The sequence below is a fragment of the Lepidochelys kempii genome, chromosome 1, assembly GCF_965140265.1.
Source record: "Lepidochelys kempii isolate rLepKem1 chromosome 1, rLepKem1.hap2, whole genome shotgun sequence".
Lineage (NCBI taxonomy): Eukaryota > Metazoa > Chordata > Testudines > Cheloniidae > Lepidochelys > Lepidochelys kempii.
Genome location: NC_133256.1, coordinates 269,148,533 through 269,167,030, shown reverse-complemented (window position 1 = coordinate 269,167,030; position 18,498 = coordinate 269,148,533). Strand labels below are relative to the sequence as shown.

The 18,498-nt window shown below is 44.5% G+C and overlaps 1 protein-coding gene across 3 annotated transcripts; it reads left to right on the top strand.

Moving 5' to 3' along the window:
- The first annotated feature begins 1,219 nt into the window (after positions 1–1,219).
- SOCS2 (suppressor of cytokine signaling 2) lies at positions 1,220–6,417 on the top strand. 3 transcript variants are annotated; one of them, XM_073327551.1, is made up of 3 exons: positions 1,220–1,307; positions 2,300–2,568; positions 4,238–6,417. In XM_073327551.1, the coding sequence occupies exons 2-3, from the start codon at positions 2,433–2,435 to the stop codon at positions 4,693–4,695; spliced, it is 594 nt and encodes a 197-aa protein (XP_073183652.1). In that variant the 5' UTR covers positions 1,220–1,307; positions 2,300–2,432; the 3' UTR covers positions 4,696–6,417. The 3 variants fall into 3 exon arrangements, with proteins under 3 accessions (XP_073183652.1, XP_073183651.1, XP_073183650.1); XM_073327550.1 differs by lacking the exon at positions 1,220–1,307 and adding an exon at positions 1,462–1,912; XM_073327549.1 differs by lacking the exon at positions 1,220–1,307 and adding an exon at positions 1,462–2,140.
- The last annotated feature ends 12,081 nt before the right edge of the window (positions 6,418–18,498 follow it).

The window sequence follows — 18,498 nt, the reverse complement described above, 5'->3', positions numbered from 1 at the left end:
ATTCAATGACAGTAGATGTTGAGACATAAAGTTATAACTGTTAAAACACTAGCTGTCAACTCACATCAAAATATACAAACTAAATACCCTTAAATCAAACTATAAAAAGTTATCAAGCAGCATTTTTCTTACTTTGCCTATCTGTAAATTTCAGTTATTATCAACGGAAATATTTTTCACAGGTGTCTGTCCAGAGAAATCCACATTTATCAACATTTCCAGGCAAAAATCTAATCCTTACAAGCCTCCTACCAAAACATCAACAGCCCTGAGCAATGCTGAAGGGTGTTGGTTACTTAGGAGCTAATGCAAAGCCAGGGGAAGGACTACAATGCACCATTTTTGTGAGCCCCACCAAAAGCAGTTTACAGATTATATAAAAATGGAATAACAGCCTAGTAGATGGTTGTAATAATGAGATATTTTAGTGTCTGGATGTGTGGGGGCAGGAGTTTCAACTATAAAAACATCTGTATAAAGAGTTGCTAACTCTTGGCAAAAAGAAAAGGAGTACTTGTGGCACCTTAGGGACTAACAAATTTATTTGAGCATCACAGACACCAGTGCCAGCTTCCAGGTCCCAGGGGAGACGGGCCTGCCCCACGTGGCTATCTCTGATGCTCAAATAAATTTGCTAGTCTCTAAGATGCCACAAGTACTCCTTTTCTTTTTGCAGATACAGACTAACACGCTGCTACTCTGTAACTCTTGGCAGTGCCCCTTTAAGCACCTCATGGGCCTGAGACTGATTTCCCCAAAGGAAACGCCGGAGCACTTTTATTACTGCGCAAGGAAGGCTCAGGTGCCGCTACAGCTCCCGAGTCCCGACTTTCCCTGGGAAAAAGAAGCAACATCAAGCGTACAGAGAGGCTGGGACGCCCAACTCCTGAGGCGTGCAGGCAGGGCGAGGTTCCCCACAGGTGAGGGCGACCCGCTTGCTGCGGGAGTCTCTCCAGAAGCGCCACCCGGCTCTTGAGGAGGGACCCTGTTTTGTATCCCGAAAAGCAAGGACTGCGCCGGGCGGAGAAGAGGGTTTCCTGGGTCAATCAGCCCAGGGACAGAGGGAATAGCTAGTATGTGTGGGCTGCAGCCGGCCATGCGACGCTGGGGCAGACGGCGTGGGAGGGCGGCTCGACCCTACAGCGGCACCTGGCCCTGGGCTGCGTCCGCCAGCCACACGGCGATCACAGCAGCCGCCTGACGCGCTGCCTCGCCCGCCGACCCCAGCCTATCCTCCTCGACCTCCGGCCGCGCCCCCGACCGCGTGGGCCCGAGGACGGGGCTCCGCAGAGCAGCGATGCGCCGGGGTAGGGAGGATTCACTAGCCTTGGGAGGCCGGCCCCGGCCCCTAGCACGGGCCAGAAGGGTCCGCGTCGTACCCCAGCCGGGTGTGTCCCCTCCCGGCCCTGCGGGGTGGGAGGGGCGGCTGCTGGGGCTGCTCCACGCCTGGCAGCGGCGGCGGCGGCAGCGGCGGCAGCTCCGGCCCGACTCCCCTTCAGCGCGGAGGCGCCAGAGCTGGCGCTGTCACATGATGCGGTTCCTGGAAAGTTCCTGGAAAGCAGCCTGTGCAGTCACCAGCGCGGGGAGGCGGGGGGCGCCCTGGGCTGAATACGTGCACGCGGCCCCGCGCTGCCCGGGGGCGGCACGAGCCAGCTCCCCTTCGCAGAGGCCTGCGCGGTGCGGCGCGGCAGAGAGGGGCTCCCCGTCCGCCTCCCGCTTCCGCGCGCGCGGTTCGCCCTGGGGGCCCTGCCCGGCGGGGCGCCGCCTGCTCTGCGCAGTAACAGCCCAGAGGATAAGAGTAACCTGCTTGCCCCCCCCCCCCCCCCCGAGCCCGCCTGGCGGCCCCCACCTGGCTGCTTGTCTCCAAGTCCCCCCGCCCGGCTACTGACCCAGGGACGCTGGTGAGGCGAAGGTAAGAGCCGGGCTCGGTTCCCCGGACGCCTTCCTCTGCGGCCGCCCGGCTCCGGCCGCGCCAGGCGGTTTTGTTGGCGGGGCCGCGTGTTCCTCGACAGCAGCAACGGCGGCGGCGCCCTGGCTGGAGCGAGGCGGCCCCTCCGCTCCTTCCCCGCGCTGCGGACTCGGCCCCTCGGCTCGAGCTGCGCCCCCGGGGCTCCTAGCCAGGTCCGCCGCCCGGCGGGAGGTGAGTCTCCGCGCCGAGTGGGGGGCTGCCCCGTTTGCCTGCGGGCGGCTCCTTCCCCTGCTGGGCGCGGGCCGAGGTCGCTCCGGCACTCGGGAAGCGGGCGCGGGGAAGCGCGGGCTGGGGCTCGGCGGTAAATCTCGCTCTCCTCTCCGCTTGCAGGCTGCGGCGGGCGAGCGCGGCCGGGCGCCCCGGGCAAGGGGCATGTCCGAGCGGTGCTGAGAGCCGGGCGCCGCGGGGCTGGAGCGGAGTCTTCCCGGGCTGTCACCGGCGGGTGACTTCTGCCTCCCCGCAAATGACTCTGCGCTCTTCCGAGTCCTCGGATGGTGCGGAGCGGGCCGGGGCCGAGTGGCGGGGTCCCGGGGCTGAGGTGACCGAGAGGGCGGCGGCGGAGCGCCTGGCCGCGGCCATGGAGGAGCTGAGGCGGGCAGGTGAGCGAGCGAGCGAGGCGGGGGGGACAAGCGCTTTTCCCGGGGAATCGGCCGGGCACATGCATCGCGGCTGAGCCGGGCGACCGCAGGGCTTGGCCCCGGGGCACTTGTCTGCCGCCTGGGGAGGCGGAGGTAGCCGCGGCGTGGAGGTGCCTCAACCTATCGCTGCCCCTTGCAGAGCCGGGCTTGCTTCCCCGGGAGTCTGGGCAGGCGGCCGGCCGGTGGGAGCGTCCTGTATCTCCCTCAGTGGCAGATAAGCTGCCTACTAGCCCAAAGGCTGGGTCACATCCCCATCTTGGCGGGGGCTGGCTTCGCTGCCCTCCCCTCCGACTCCGCGGGCAGAGATGCCGCTTCCTCCGGCTAGCCCCGGCCCGATCAGCCTCTGCGCCAGATGGCGGGGCGCGGGAGACTCGCGAGGAGTCGCCTTGCCCAGGCTCCCTTCCCTCGGGCTGCGGGCGGACTAGCGATTTGTAGCAATTTCGTGCTGATCCGCTCGCCATTGGGTCACCCAGCGCTGCGCGCCCTGGAACCACGTCGCTTTTAACTGCTCGTAAAAATTTTTTTGTTTTGTTTTGCTGCGGTGACTGCTTCTTAGAAACCAGCTCGGGGCGGGGGCTTTGTTTTTTATCTCTCTGTCTTTAGGTAGAGGAGAAGGAAGAGACAAAACCTCAGTTCTGTACGCAGCAATGAACGGGGGAGGAAACTAATCCAATTGTAGATTACTGGGTTTCTATTTTAAAAATAAATAGAAAACTTTTTTTAAAAAATCCTCTAACTTCAAGTTGCCTGTTTTGGAAAGATGGTATCTGGTGGAAAAACTACTCTTACAAATTCTCTGTGACAACCATCTTTTTTGTTAAAGATCGCTTCACTTTATATATAAAAATTAAGCCTTAATAAAATCATGAAACACTTAAATTGCATTGTTATCCCAGATGGAATTCAGAATTACTGTCCAGGGAAAAATAAATGGTTAAAAATAGTATCAAACTTGAATTTCCCAAAGTCCAGAAGAGTTTAGCTTAGCCCTCTGAAATTCCCATGCACTTTTTTTAAAAACCTCTTCAGTTATATTTATATCACTCAAATGTGGAAAAGGAAAAATAGCTCATCATACAGCTGTAGAAATTATTGTTTTTTAAAGTGAAGGATACTTGTAGGTCACAGGACAATCAAAGGCATTACAAAATGCAAGATTTTTATCTTCATTAGACTGCCAGAATGGAAGCCTTGTTTCTCAACATGGATTTCCTCTTACTTGTACTGTCTTATTTCTAATTAATACAGATATCATTTGACTAATAAGCTAACCAGAATTATTAAAAGTAGGATCATTCTTGACTTCAAGCATTTATGTAGTTTGATATGAACTTATTTGGGATGTTGTACACAGGATGGTATATGATGGTTTCCCCCATAGTTGTCAGCAAATTTTGAAATCTAATACTTATTCACACAGGAATACACATGGAAATAGTGACCTGACAGGGTCAGGATGACACATTGTACAATAAACTAAATTAAATATTTAATAGACATTCTACGATGCTTGCTTCTTGGCAAGTTATAGTACTTTTTCTAGTGATAAAGGAAATAAGATACTATAAAAACTTTTTGCAATTTTTGTGTGGAGAAAAAACAACAACCAACCTTCTCCCTCTTCTAACAGGGTGGTACTGGGGCAGTATGAATGTTGCTGAAGCCAAAGAGAGATTACAGGATACTCCTGAAGGTACTTTCTTGGTTAGAGACAGCTCCCATTCGGAGTACCTACTGACTATCTCAGTAAAAACATCAGCTGGACCAACCAATCTGCGTATCGAGTATCAAGACGGCAAATTCAGACTGGACTCCATTGTGTGTGTCAGATCTCGGCTTAAACAATTTGATAGTGTGGTCCATTTGATTGAATACTACGTTCTTACATGCAAGGATAGAAAAACTGGGCCTGAAACTCCATCAAATGGAACAGTGCATCTTTATTTGAACAAACCTCTATATACTTCAACTCCATCTTTGCAACATCGCTGTAGAATAACTATAAACAAATGTACAAATAAGATCTTGGAACTGCCTTTACCAACAAGATTAAAAGAGTACTTGAAAGAGTATCAATACCAGGTATAAATATCTTTTCTAAATATGTCTCACATAGAGTAACTTTGAATGCAACTATTAAGATCAGCCAAAGAACTGAGTATCCAGCTGTACAATTCAGCATGGAATTTATTATTAAAATAGGGTCAGTCGGGGGGGGGGGGGGGGTGAAAAGGGAAGGTTTGGATTTTAAAATGCCTCCAAATAAGGTTCTGCACAGAGCCTTCCCAAATCATATTTTTGATGGGAGTAGAGGGGGTGAGGCTGCAGTCTCTTTAACAAGGTATGTTGGCATCATATTAACTTGTGAGGACTTGGGATCCTGTCCAAAATATAGTGTTATGTTTGAAGAAAATGGTGTAGAGCACACTAATGGCCACCATTGGTACATAAAATAGCAAAGATGATACTTGTATTGCAGTAGCTCCCAGAAGCTGTAAATGGGATGAAGACCCTACTCTCATAAGTGTGTGTGTGTGTACACACACATATGTAATTTAGACTGAGGCACAGATGCATTTGCGCACACGTGTGTGTGTGTGTGTAACAGTAGGGTAATAGAAATATGTGTTTACATAGGGGAACTGGTCCACAGTTTGTTGCTCAGTCATCACTTTTATAAACAGGCAAAGGATTAAGATTATCTTAATGTCTGCTTTTTCAAATAGAACAGAGTTTGAACAAGGACTGCCAAGACTCACTATAAGCTAAACCTGCCCAGTTTGAAATGCTGCAAAATAAACTGGGGTTCTTGTTTTTGAGCAAAACTCCTTTATGCTACTGTCCAGACCCAATATCCACTAATCTAAAGAGACTTCAGTCTATATGACAAGAATCCCCCAACTCATGCTCCAAGGCCCACTTGAAGCATTTTTAGAGTAGCAGTTTTTCTTTTTCGTTGGGTTTTTTTTTTTTTTCCTTTCTGTATTTGATTTCCTAGAAGTGCGCAAGAGTAGAGCTCTCTGATCCCATCATGCCTTCTTGATCTAACCACTGGTCTGTTTTTTGGGGAACCCTAATTCTGGAGTACCTTGGGACCAAGGCCTCATGTATGGCATGCTGGACCTGGAGATTGCTGCAAGGCTCTGTCTCCCAGTAGCAAACCAGAACATTTGGCAGCAGCTACCAAAGCACAGTCTCCCTCTATTCTGCTATTTACTTGTTTCATGTATATTTTCAGTATTTGCAGATTCACTTGTATTGAAAACCCATGACTGCACTACCGTTGTTGGCTGGAAATTTGAGTTGGGTGGGGGATAGTTTTAGCCCCAGTGGCATTTAGTGCTTTCTGTCTCCTCCCTTCTCTTCTTCTTCACCCCCGCGCGATCCATTGAGAGATGCTACTACTGCCAAAAGCAAGATCTTATGCTTGCTGATAACTAACTGCTGGTGGTGTGGTTTGTTATTGTTTTTTTTGCTTTTGGCAAATGTGATATTTAATGGTCATTTGGCTTCAGGGATGCCACAGGGTGGAGGGGAGGTATTGTACTAAGTTGTGGGGGGAGGGGAAGGAAAGACTACACACTCCTAAAGATAGTCCTTACCCCCACAAAGAATGGACCATGTGTTAGAAAAGTGGATCAAAAAATTAGAGTTGTTTTGGGGAGTAGGGTTGTTAGGAGGCAACAGTAAGTTACTGACTTAGTACAATGAATGTGAGTCATGGCTTGCCAGTGACAATGGGCCAGCAGGTGTCTTGTAGGTCTCGCAGCATAGTTAGATGGGTTTTTGTTGGAGGCTTTTCAATATATATGGGTCAGCAAAAGAGAAGGTGAAGACTGGGAATGTCAGCCAAGTGAAGGAGACAGTACCTTATTATCCTATCAATCAGCTAGGTAGGGTGGGATTAGAAGTGCTCCTTGGCAGGGCTGGATTAACCTTTTGTGGGCCCAGTGCCAAACATATTTGTGGGCCCCCATGGAGGTAATGGAGCATGGCGCGGGGAGGTCAGTCCCCAGAGCGAGGGGCCAGCCAGAGGCAATGGGGCATGCCATGGCAGGGGTGGCCCTGCTCTGCCCAAAGCGAGGGCACTGTTTACAAACTGGCAGTTGCCAGATGCACAGTGGCCTGCCTAGCCCTATGCTGCCAGCATGCCCCTTCCCCTTGGGGGCAGGCCCATGCCACACCACACAGTCCCCCTGCCCAACAGCCCCGCAACTCCCTATGGCCAGACCCACCCACAAATGCATAGCACCCTGCACAACACTGCCCCTGCCCACAGCCCCACTACAACTGCCCAGCACTCTCCCTAGTGCCCTAACACACACACCTTCCCCACCCCCTCACAGCCCAGCCCCACCCACAGCCCCCAAGAGACCCACTCCCCCACACCCTGCTTCCTGGCCACACTCACTGGCCTGCTGGGAGGCAACTGTGTCTGCCAGGCTGAGCTGGCAGCGCAGCCAAGGCTGGTCCCAGGGCCAGGAATTGCTCTGTCCCTTCAGGAGAGGTGCAGTCAGCCAGGCCAGGCCTGCCCTGGCTAGGCTCTCTCAAGATGCACTTGCCTAGAGGGGCCTAGCCAAGCCCCCCCCACATTGTCCTCCTGCTGCGCCCTCTCCCTCCTCCCCTCCTCGTCTGAGACTGGCCAGACTTCTGCACCAGCTCAGCTCTGGGGAGACGGGAAGGGCCCCACAGGTGGTAGGAAGCAGAGAGGCGGAGGTGCACTGGGGTCCGGGCAGGGGCCTGAGAGGGGCAGGGGGTGGGGCCAGGGAGCGGAGAGGAACCCTTTGCCACCTGGCGGGCAGGCCAAGAGGAGCAAGTGGTGGGCGGGGTAGCTAGCGGGGTCTCGGGGCGCAGTGCAAGTGGAGCAGGCCAGGGCCCCTTCTGAGCATGGGCCCGGCTCCGTGGAGCCACTGGCGCTATTGAAATCCGGAACTGCTTCTTGGTAAAGACAAGCAGCTTGTGCTTAATGTACTGGAGGGACGTAGTGGTGGTGGATGTGATATGCTTTGAAGAAACAGCATTTTGAATAGATTTGAGGGCAAACATCCTCCCTATGAAAGCCTAGGTCAGTGGTTCTCAAACTTTTGTACTGGTGACCCCTTTCACATAGCAAGCCTCTGAGTTTGACACCCTCCACCCCCTTATAAATTAAAAACACTTTTTAAATATATATTTAACACCATTATATATGCTGGAAGCAAAGCGGGGTTTGGGGTGGAGGCTGACAGCTCAAGACCCCCCCCATGTAAGAATTTTGCAACCCCCTTAGGAATCCCAACTCCCAGTTTGAGAACCCCTGGCCTAGATCTTGTCTACATTACGGACCTTAACACTGGTTCAGCTAGGCTGGTGCAAGCCCCTGGTGTAGACACAGTACACTGGTGTGACTTACCACAACTTGAAACCAGGGTTAATTGCACCAGTGCAAGCCCCACTTCATACTCATACAGTACAGCAGGCTGTGGTAAATTACATTGATGTAAAAATCCCTCATGTAGAGATGTTCTTCGATTCTAGGGCACAGTCATGAGGCAAACTTCTTAAAAAGCAGTGGGAGTAGGGTGGCTTTGTGGATTTTGCTGCAATGCTTAGAATGTTAATCTTTAAACTCATAGCTCTCTCAATTCCAAATCTGACTCTAACTGCTGTAATGTTGCCTTGAATCTGTAGTAGGCTCAAACAGACTGAATCAGCATTGCTAATCCTAAATGCTCAAAAAATGAGAATCAGAACACAAATCATGAGATTGCATTAAATCAGGAGACTTAAAAAAAAAAAAAAGTGCTGGGTCTTGTTTGCTTTTTTGAGCATTGAAGTTCCATATTTTCCAGTTCTTCCCTGCAACGGTAAGGGCTAGAAACTTATTATTTTTAATTAATTGAAATCTGAGATTCTCTCAATTGCAGGAGGGTGGAACTTTAAGGAAAAAACCCCTCCAAGTATTGAAAGACTCATGATGAAAATTACAAGTTGGCAATACAAATACCGAGTGTACTAAAACTCCATACTGAAGTGTGAATTTGGAGGCTCCACCTTTAATTGTTCAATATGGAGGGTTTCAGTGCTGCTTATACCATAGGCAGGGAGAATAAATGGCTCATCTACAAAATGGGTGGATGGGGTGGAAATGTAACCAGGCAGTTGTATCCATCCCATTAAATTTTAATCTGACCTCTTTAATATTGTAATTTATGTAATATTCTGAGTAAACACTCCTATAATTACTGTGTGGAAGGTGTGGAGTTGAGAGGGGAAAATAGTGTGGTCTTCCGTTCTAATGAGCCAATCTTACTTTGCCCACAGCATGGAAGTATAAGAATTTGCCCTTCCTAAATAAAACAGGATGGGCAATGTTCTATTAGTTACCCACCTCTGTCATGGCTCAGACAAACTTCCAGTAGGTAATTTCCTTTACTACAGAAGCTTATACCTAATAGTGGAGTTAAATGAAGCATCTTCCTGTTTCAGCCCAATTAGTTTTATAAGTTTGTTTTGCATACGTACAAAAGGATCTATTGATATTATTCCTATTGAAGCCTTCTCAGTATATGCAGGATTTATTGTTTTCTTCTCCCCTCAAAATATTTGATAGGAAGAGAGCATTTAGAATTGGGTGTCTTTCATGAATAGTCTATTCATGTTTTAAATATCATTGCCTTTCTATCAATAAAATAAACTCTAGGCATTATACTGATGCAGCCAAAATGCATAAATTAAGTGTTTAAAAGGGTTCTCTAATTTATATTTGTGATTTGAAACCCAAATAAGTTTTAAGAAACCTTTTTGTGCGAGAAGAATGGCTTGAACAACGTTGTAGAAATTGTGATATATTCTATTGCATAAAAACATTCCTTCAATTTCCAAACCAGCAGTATAATTAGAAACCACCTCAACGAGTGAGCTAGCCAGTCCACACAAAGAAAGTGGGTGTGAGAATACCTGTTATCTTTATCTGAAGGTCATGAAAACCACCTTTTCATGCTGCCCAATATTGTCTGATTGTTTCCCATCTGTCTGTATCCATCTGTTGTCTCTTATATTGTATGGTCGTTGGAGCAGGGACTGTTGTTTTGTTCGTTGTTTGTACAGCACCTAGCACAATGGGGTCCTGGGCTGTGACTAGGGTTCCTAGGTACTATAATACTAATAGTGCAGGTGGAGAGTGAGTTTAAAGATCTCCCGGAGAGGTGTGGGTGGTGGGGGAAGAGAAGAAATAACTGAAATCCATATATGGCTTTGCCTGTAAGTCTGAACTTAAAAGACAAAGCACATGGTAAAAATATGTGGCTGTTGGGTTCTCAGCGGGGCCAGAGGGCAAGGACTTAATTGATTAAGAAATACAATAAATACCTAATATGCTGAAGAAGAGACAGTTTACATAGAGCCTACATATTTCCAAGGAGAGCTTTAGAGAGCAATAAGAAACAAAGAAACTATCAGACTTACAATGTCTGACTTCAGTGATAAACCATGTGGCTCTTTATTGCAGTCAAAAACCTAAAAGAAACCCTATTTAAAAAGGAGAGGGTCGTCTTCTCCCCCGTTCCCTCCAACATGCACCCTTGGGACCAACCAAGAATGAATGAATAAATTGAAAAATGCTCCAGAAGCTGAATGCTGAGGCAACAACATTAAGAAAAAAAATTTAAACTACAAGAACAAAAGCTGTTTATTTGTAAAGCCCTGCAAATCTGTAGCTATCTACTTTATATCCACAGACGATGTTTGCAGATACAAAATTTGTTATCAGCACAGGACTCTCTGTAGTTGGGGATGAGCAACAAGCGGAGATTTTATTAGAAAAGATTGGGATGGCTATTATGCAGGAAGTTTTCAGTGTTGACTCTGATACACAGAGTTAAAATAAGAAAACAACCAAATTAAATGTGTGCCTCTATTTTTCTTTCACTGGCATGGCTTATGTAAATGATTATTTTGTTTTGGAGCAAATTGGCTTTCAGCATTACATAATTGAGGCTTAAATTCTGCCTGCTGCAGAAAAATAGATGTCTGAAATATGCTTCATATAGGACCAGTCCAAAGTCCATAGAAAAATTCCTATTGACTTCAATAGGCTTTAGATCAGGCTCTATAGTCTCTGTGTGAGAAACAGTTGCATGGTATTTATTGCTTTGTCAGAACCACTGTAAGATAACTTTAGTTTTAACAAATACAACCACATTTAAATATACATGTTCAGGCCCCAGTCCTACAATCAGATGGAGTCAGTCTTTCATTGAGTTTAATGGGCTTTGGATTTGTTCCATAGTTCAGGGTGGGCTTTTCTGTTACCCTGCAGTACTCATTGCTGAAAATTTCCCTCGTAATATCTGAATCTCCACAAAACCTCTACTTATTTCTCATCCCATAATACATAGCACAGAGGTTCCACATGTACAGTTCTAACTCTGGAACTGTAGCCATAATCAATGATATAATGGGACAACTTTCCTTCTCCTCCCCAGCAAAGATGGACATAATTAAAATACCATCTTTAGTAAGGAAAAAGTCATGGACCATTATTTCTGAGATTTATTTTTTGTTTTGTTTATGGAATTCCTTGTTGTTTCACTTTCTTATATGAAAAGCAGTTTTATACAGGACTTAGCCTTTATAAGATACAATCTATGTGTGCTTATATGTAAGGATTGTGAAGGTTTGTATTGTTAATTATTACATTTTTGTTAATTGTTTTAACTCAGTTATACTTTAATAATACCTGCCATGAATTTAAGCTACAGTGGTGGTAATGTCTTTATATGGGTATGCTTTGATGGGGAGAGATGAAAATAAGACACCAAGCATCATATGTGACTACATTACACAAGCAATAGCAACAGAATGCCTGTCTGAGGAAAATTAGTTGAAGTACTTCAGAGGGACGTTATCTGTAAAGAAAATTACTTGCATTAAGATCAGTGTTTTGAAGACCTTCATCTGCTCTTTCTCTTTGCTCCCTGATTGTCTCTGACAACATAATGAATCCACAGCAATGTCAAAGAAAACAGTAGTTTCACTACAACCAGGGAATAAATAGAGTAGTAGAGAATTGGAGGAGCCCGGTTTGTTTTAAAATGGATCCTGTAGAAAATGACAAGTCTCTGAATACACTACTTTGCAAAACTTTCTATGAGTCATGAATGTCCTCTTAAAATGTACCCTGAAAGTTTTAGCCTTTTAAAAATGTAACATATATTGATTTGGCCATTTCAAAGTTGGGATAAAAAATATAAGCTTACCAAAATAACGTACTTAATTTCTTCCTTTAAATAATAAAACCAGGTTTCTAATCTTCCCTGTATTTAAAATGCCAGGCAACTAGTTTTATGTTTGATATGTTGTAATTTGTAAATAAAATAGGGCTGAAACTGTATTTCAAACTCAACCTGACTCTTAATTTTCTTTCCCTTATTGGTCAAAGTCAGATGTTTAGGGTTAGTTTGTTTATGTGGTTCCATATGTTTAATTCACACACTATTAAAATAATTGCTTTTCATTTTAATTTTTTTCTGTAAGCCTGAAACATTAAACATTGAGATTTTTCAATATTTCATCCATAAAGGTACTTTTCAAATTCAACTTGTAGGTTCACTGCACAAAGAACATTAAAAAATGAAATTTACAAATAATTATGTATGTACTTTAAACAATGAACTAAACATTGCTTAGGTGGAAAATATCTATCAGACTTTGCAAATATCTGTGGCAAATGTTTATTGCCATGCATTCGAGGGATTTCTTCCTGTAAGGAATATGCTATATGTGCACACTTGAAGGTTGTTCTGCTCTTAGACCTACACAATATCTTTTTTTGGCCAGAGATTATCCATACCAGATTAAATATAATTAAGAAAAATTCCTTCCAGTACTGTTCATCAAGAGTTACATTTTGTAGAAATTATTTTAAATTTAGGTATTATATGAACAGTTCAAGCTTTATTCATGGATTCTAAGGCCAAAAGTGACCACTGTGATCATCTAGCCTGACTTCCTGTATAACACAGACCATAGAATTTCCCTAGAGCATATCTTTTAGAGAAACATCCAATCCTGATTTAAAAATTATCAGTGCTGGAGAATCCACCATGACCCTTGGTAACTGTTCCAATTATTAATTACTTGCACTGTTAAAAACATATGCATAATTTCCAGACTGAATTTGTCTTTGTTCAACTTCTAGCCATTGGATTGTGTTAAACCTTTCTCTGCTAGATTGAAGAGCCCATTATTATATATTTATTTTCTGTGTTAGGTACTAACCAAATCACCCCTTAACCCTCTCTGTGTTATACTAAATAGATTGAGCTCCTTAAGTCTATCACTATCAGGCATGTTTCCTAATCCTTTTAATTATTCTTATAGGCCTGCTCTGAATCCCCTCCCATTTATCAACATCCTTGAATTGTGGATAGCAGAACTGGACACAGTATTCTAGCAGCAGTCCAAATACAGAGTTAAAATAATCTCTCTTATACCTACTCAAGATTACTCTGTTTGTGCACCCCAGGATTACATTAGTCCATTATTTTACACTGGCAGCTCTTGTTCAGCTGGCTAGCCGTTACAATCCCCAAATCTTTTTCTGAGTCACTGCTTTCTAGTATAGAGTCCCCCAGCCTGTAAGCATGACCTACATTCTTTGTTCCTAGATGTATATGTTTACATTTAGACATATTAAAATGCATATTGTTTGCTTGCGCCCAGTTTACCAGGCATTCAGATCACTTAGTATCAGTGACTTGTCTTCATTATTTACCACTCCCCCAATTTTTGTGTCTTCTGCAAATTTTTATGTTTCCAGGCAGGTCACTAATAAAATGCTAATGCACCTAGGGCCAAGAACTGATCCTTGCAGAATTCCTCTAGAAACTCACCTGTTCAATGATGATTCCCCATTTACATTTTGAGACCTATCAGCCAGTTTTTAATCCATTTACTGTGTGCCATGTTAATTTTATATTTAATCTAAATGTCATGCAGTACCGAGTCAAATGTCTTATAGAAGTCTAAGTATGGTACATCAACACAACTATCTTTATCAACGAAACCTGTAATCTCAAATAATTTGTTTAAGATATATTTTATCAACTTAGTCTGTCTGGATCTATTTTCCATAAACCCATGTTGATTGACAGTTAATTATAAAACTTAAACCATCTATTGTCCTTAACTCTCCTGGCTATAGCTTTATGTCCCTTTGCCTCCCTTATCTATTTTCTATGGTTACTAGTTTAGTTTATTTTCCTTACTGTCAACTTCCCCTTTCTTCCATATTACTGTTTTTTATAGCTGCCTTCACTTCCATTTTAGTCCAAAGTGGTTTTTTAACAGCCATCTTCCTCGATTGTGGCCTTGGGGGCATCTAGTGAAGATTTCTTAAAGAATTCCTAATTATTATTTACATTTTTCTGATTTAAATTCTTCCTCCCAGCTGATTTTTGGCTCAGAATTGTTTTCAGCTTTGTGAATTCAGTCCTGTTAAAGCAGTGTGTATATATATACACACTTTTTTTATTTTATTTATAAACACTGGTCTGAACTTTGTACATTAAAAATGTCATGATCAATTTGTACCTAAAGTACCATTAATTTTTATATATCACTAAGACATCCAGCACATTTTGAGTTAAGAAACTAACCTAAACGTTAGAAATTCCAAGGATTTTTTTTTTAATGGCTGCATGAGATTTCAAGCATATATCACTCAAATTGAAGTCCTCCATGATTATACAGCTTTTTGCTATGGAGCAGAATCTCAGGCCTGGTCTATACTACAAACGTAGGTCGACTTAAGCTGCGTTAAGTCGATCTAATAATGTACAGATGCTCTCCCACTTACGCAATCATTCTGTTCCAGAAAGCCTTGCGTAACTTGAATTTTGTCTAAGTCAGAAACGTATACCCGAACGTTACGCCAAAAAAACACCTCTTATTTCTAGCTTACAGAACTTTTTCCGTAAGTGCAGATTTGCGTAAGTCGGGTCTTGCGTAACCTGGGGAGCGTCTGTATGTGTCTACACTACCAAGTCCCTTCCACCGACTTAAGTGGCTGTAAAGTTGACTTCTGTACTCCACCTCTGCAAGAGGCATAGTGATTGATTTGACATCCATGGGTCAACATGGGGATAGTGTAGACACTGCGTTGTGCAATTTGAATGAATTGATCTCCAGGAGGTGTCCCACAATGCTCTGCTGTGACCGCTCTGGAGAGCGCTTTCAACTCTACTGGATGTGAGCCAGGTACACAGGAAACAATCGCTCCCTGTTAAAGCCCTGGAAACTTTGGAATTTTCAGTTCCTGTTTGATCAGTATGGAGAGCTTGCCAGCACAGCTGATCATGGAGACTCAAGGCCGCAAACCCACTCCAGCATGGAGGACACAGGAGGCGGTGGATCTTATTGCTTGGGGGGGAGTGGGGGGAGGAGAAGAGTCTGGGTAGGCAGAGCTTCGATCCAGCAGAAGAAATGCTGACATCTATGCCAAGATTGCACAGGGCTTGGGGGAGGAGCACTATACCAGGGACATGCAGCAGTGCTGTGTGAAAATACAGGAGCTTTGGCAAGCATACCAAAAGACAAGGGAAGCAAACAGTCATTTTGGTTCTGCCACTTTTGTGACCCTACCACTCCCCAAAATGCTCTATGGATACCTCCCAGGGGTTCTTCCCCACAGACATGCCACTTTTATGAGAAGCTGCATGCAATTCTCAGCGTTTGTTTTTTTTAATGTGTGGTCACTTGTAAAGTCTGGCATTTTGATCTCTAGTAATCCATGTTTAAAGAAAATAATAGCATTATCAGCGTGGGAGGCTGAGCAGTTTGCTTCCCACAGATTTTGACAGGCCACCCTAATCTAGATATTTTAGCCAAAGGAAGTCATGCAGTCCTGAAGTGTTGCTTCTGCATTCTTGCCCTAACTACAGGGGAAACACAGAGATAATCAACTTCCAACGTCTGTTGCTGCTGATGAACTTAAACAACCAGAACTACATTTACTATTTCCAGTTATTGCTTTATATTTAAAGAAAACACCAAGACAAGCACGTGCTTTGAATGGATTAACCACATGATCATCTTGATGTTGCTCTCATTGTTTCCTGCCCCATCTTCTCCTGATTGTCATTCTAACTCATTGCTTCATGTCTACACTTACTTTGGCCAGGAAGGATCTATGAAGGGACTTAGGCATCGCATCACTGAATGTTGCAGTATCTAACTTTTAGGCACCTAGAAAAGCACACGAACAACACTGTGATCCAGAAAGCTGAGTTAGATACCTAGCCTCCCTATATAGTGTTTGAGGAGAGACAGGTGCCTAAGAATGTGATCCACAAAAGGCAACACACTAGGTGCAGAGCCACCTAAGGTAGCCAATGGGAGATGCCAAGAAAAGGGTGATAGGTGCTGGGGAACTGGATCCAGGGTCTCCCACCTCGCAGGTGGGTGCTCTAACCATGGGATTATAGAGTCATTCTCTCTTGCTTGCTCTCTCTGAGGCCCAATGACTGTTCCACTGTGGATACTTACTTAAATGGTCTTTGGACCAGAGTGAGAGAGAGAGAAACTAGTCCAGTGGTTAGGGCAGCCACCTGGGAGGTAGGAGACCCCTGGCTCCAGTCCCCCAGTTCCTATCACTTTCACTAGTTAGCCACCAGGGAACAGCTTCAACAGGAGAGACTGAGGGAGTCCCATAGCATGGAGTGCCTGAGATGGGGGAGAAGCCTGTTTAAATCCTTTCTCCCCTCTGATAGAAAGGGGAGAAAGTGAATCTAGGTCACCCACATCCCAGGTTAATATTCTAATCATTGGGCTAAACTTATAAGCTGGGCCTCATCACTACCTCCAGCCATTTTGAATGGCATCTGATCCCATAGGAGTGTTCAAAGGCTACCTACTGGATCAGGCCCCAGGCATGACTATGAATGCCTATCTTTCCCAAGTCTGTGATTTGCCCTGGGGCTTAGGTGTGACATACCTAGAGGGAGGCAGCAGCACTTGTGCCCAGAGGCAGAAACAATCACTTATGGAACTTCTACCCTGAAAACTGAGGCGCTGAATGAGTTTAGGCACCTACAGAGTTTGGTTGGGGTTTTGTGGATCGCAGTGGAACCTAAAACTGGGACTTAAGCATGTAAGTACCTTTGTGGATTTGGGCCTAAGCTCTTTGGGTCAAAGACAATGGGTAAAATCCTGGCATGACTGAAGTCAGTCAGCTTTGCTATTGACTTCAGTGGGGTCAGGATTTTACTCTATGAATTTCTCTCTCTTCTGTGAAGTACCTGTGACACTTCTGGGCACTATACAATAAATCAAAGTAATAGTTTGCATCATGCCAAGGAAGGCACAGGTCCAGTCAGATGTTCATTTTTTTAAAATTTTCAAATGTATGCACGTTAAGTACAGTGGTCAGGCTTCCAGTGCTATAACATTCCAGGTCTCAGTGTTTGGTCATCCCAGGCCTGGATAATATGATTCCTTATGTTCTGTATACATCTGAGAGAAACAACCAGGCCACCAGAAAAGTGGAAAATTGTGAAGGGAGGCTTTCAGAGACCACATGACTCTGCTCTGAAGAGTGACTGTATAAATGGATCCTGAGGTTCCTTGTTTATTGTTGTCCATGATTCCATGTCAGTTTTGCTCTGTTTACAAATATTGGATTTCCTCACTGCCAGCCCTACAAACTCTCCCTGGTATCTGAAAGACTGACAAACATCTCAGTTGCATTTTAGGTACAATTATAATATACCTCTTTCGGGTCACTGGTGTTGCTGCACAAGAAGGAAAAACTTGTCCATCTGTGTGATTGTCTACCTCAATAAAATACACTAATGTGTAAATGATATATTGGTACACCAGTCTGAGTCAAGTAGTAATGATTTTATTAATCTCAATGTCTAGTCTTGAAAAACTGACAAATCTGTACATGTATGTAAGGTAAAAACATTCAGTCACATTTACGGAAGTGTTAGAGTAAGATGCTATTTAACCATTATTTTAAAATAATTTAAATGCCTCACATTGAAATAATCCCAGAAAATGGGCATGCCACTTTTTCAGGGGCTGACTACTTTCAAATATTCTTTTAGATTTGCTAATAGACTGCCTCTCCAGAAATGCTACCTAAGTGATAGTATATATACTGATAAAATATATTGTAACTCTTTTAAAACACTTCTCAAACCCAGTATACCTTGAACCTTGCCTTTTAGGTTGTAATGTGTCCTTGGCCCACATAAAGTATTAACTTTGCTGTAAGCCATACATCAGTGAAAAAATTGAAGGAAAAGAGGCATGGAGGTTTGTTGGGTTTTTTTTTAGTCAGACTCAACTCGATAATGCAAAATACACCTAGCATATGCAGTAATTAGCTCTAACCAATAATACTTTGGTTTATATATTCTTAGCTTTGTCGCAGTTATTTCTGGAGTACAGTCTCCAACAAATAGCTGAGAAAAGTTTCCATAAACAACTTCAAATATGCTTAATTGTCTGAGTGATTTAAACTGTATGTACAAATTAGATTTGCATAACAAGGCGGCAAAATTTTCAGGAGCAGCTGCAGCAGCTGCTATTTTTGTTTCTTAAAGGAGAGTTCTCAGCACTCAGAGCAGCTGGTAGCAGGCTCACTGTGACTGCCTACATCTTCAAGGCAACGCATTCTGGTAATATAGCCGCTCTTTTCTTTAATCCCTAGTGCAGTCCCCAGATACAATATGTGCTGCAAACCGAGTTTAAAAAATAAATTAGGTTATAAAAAGCAAGCACCTGTCATCACTCAAGCACACATGATGTCGGACACCTATCCTCACTCAGAAAAAAGTACTTTGATGACATGTGACAAGAAATGACATTAAATCACACTATTGGATCTATGGATCATAGGCTCCT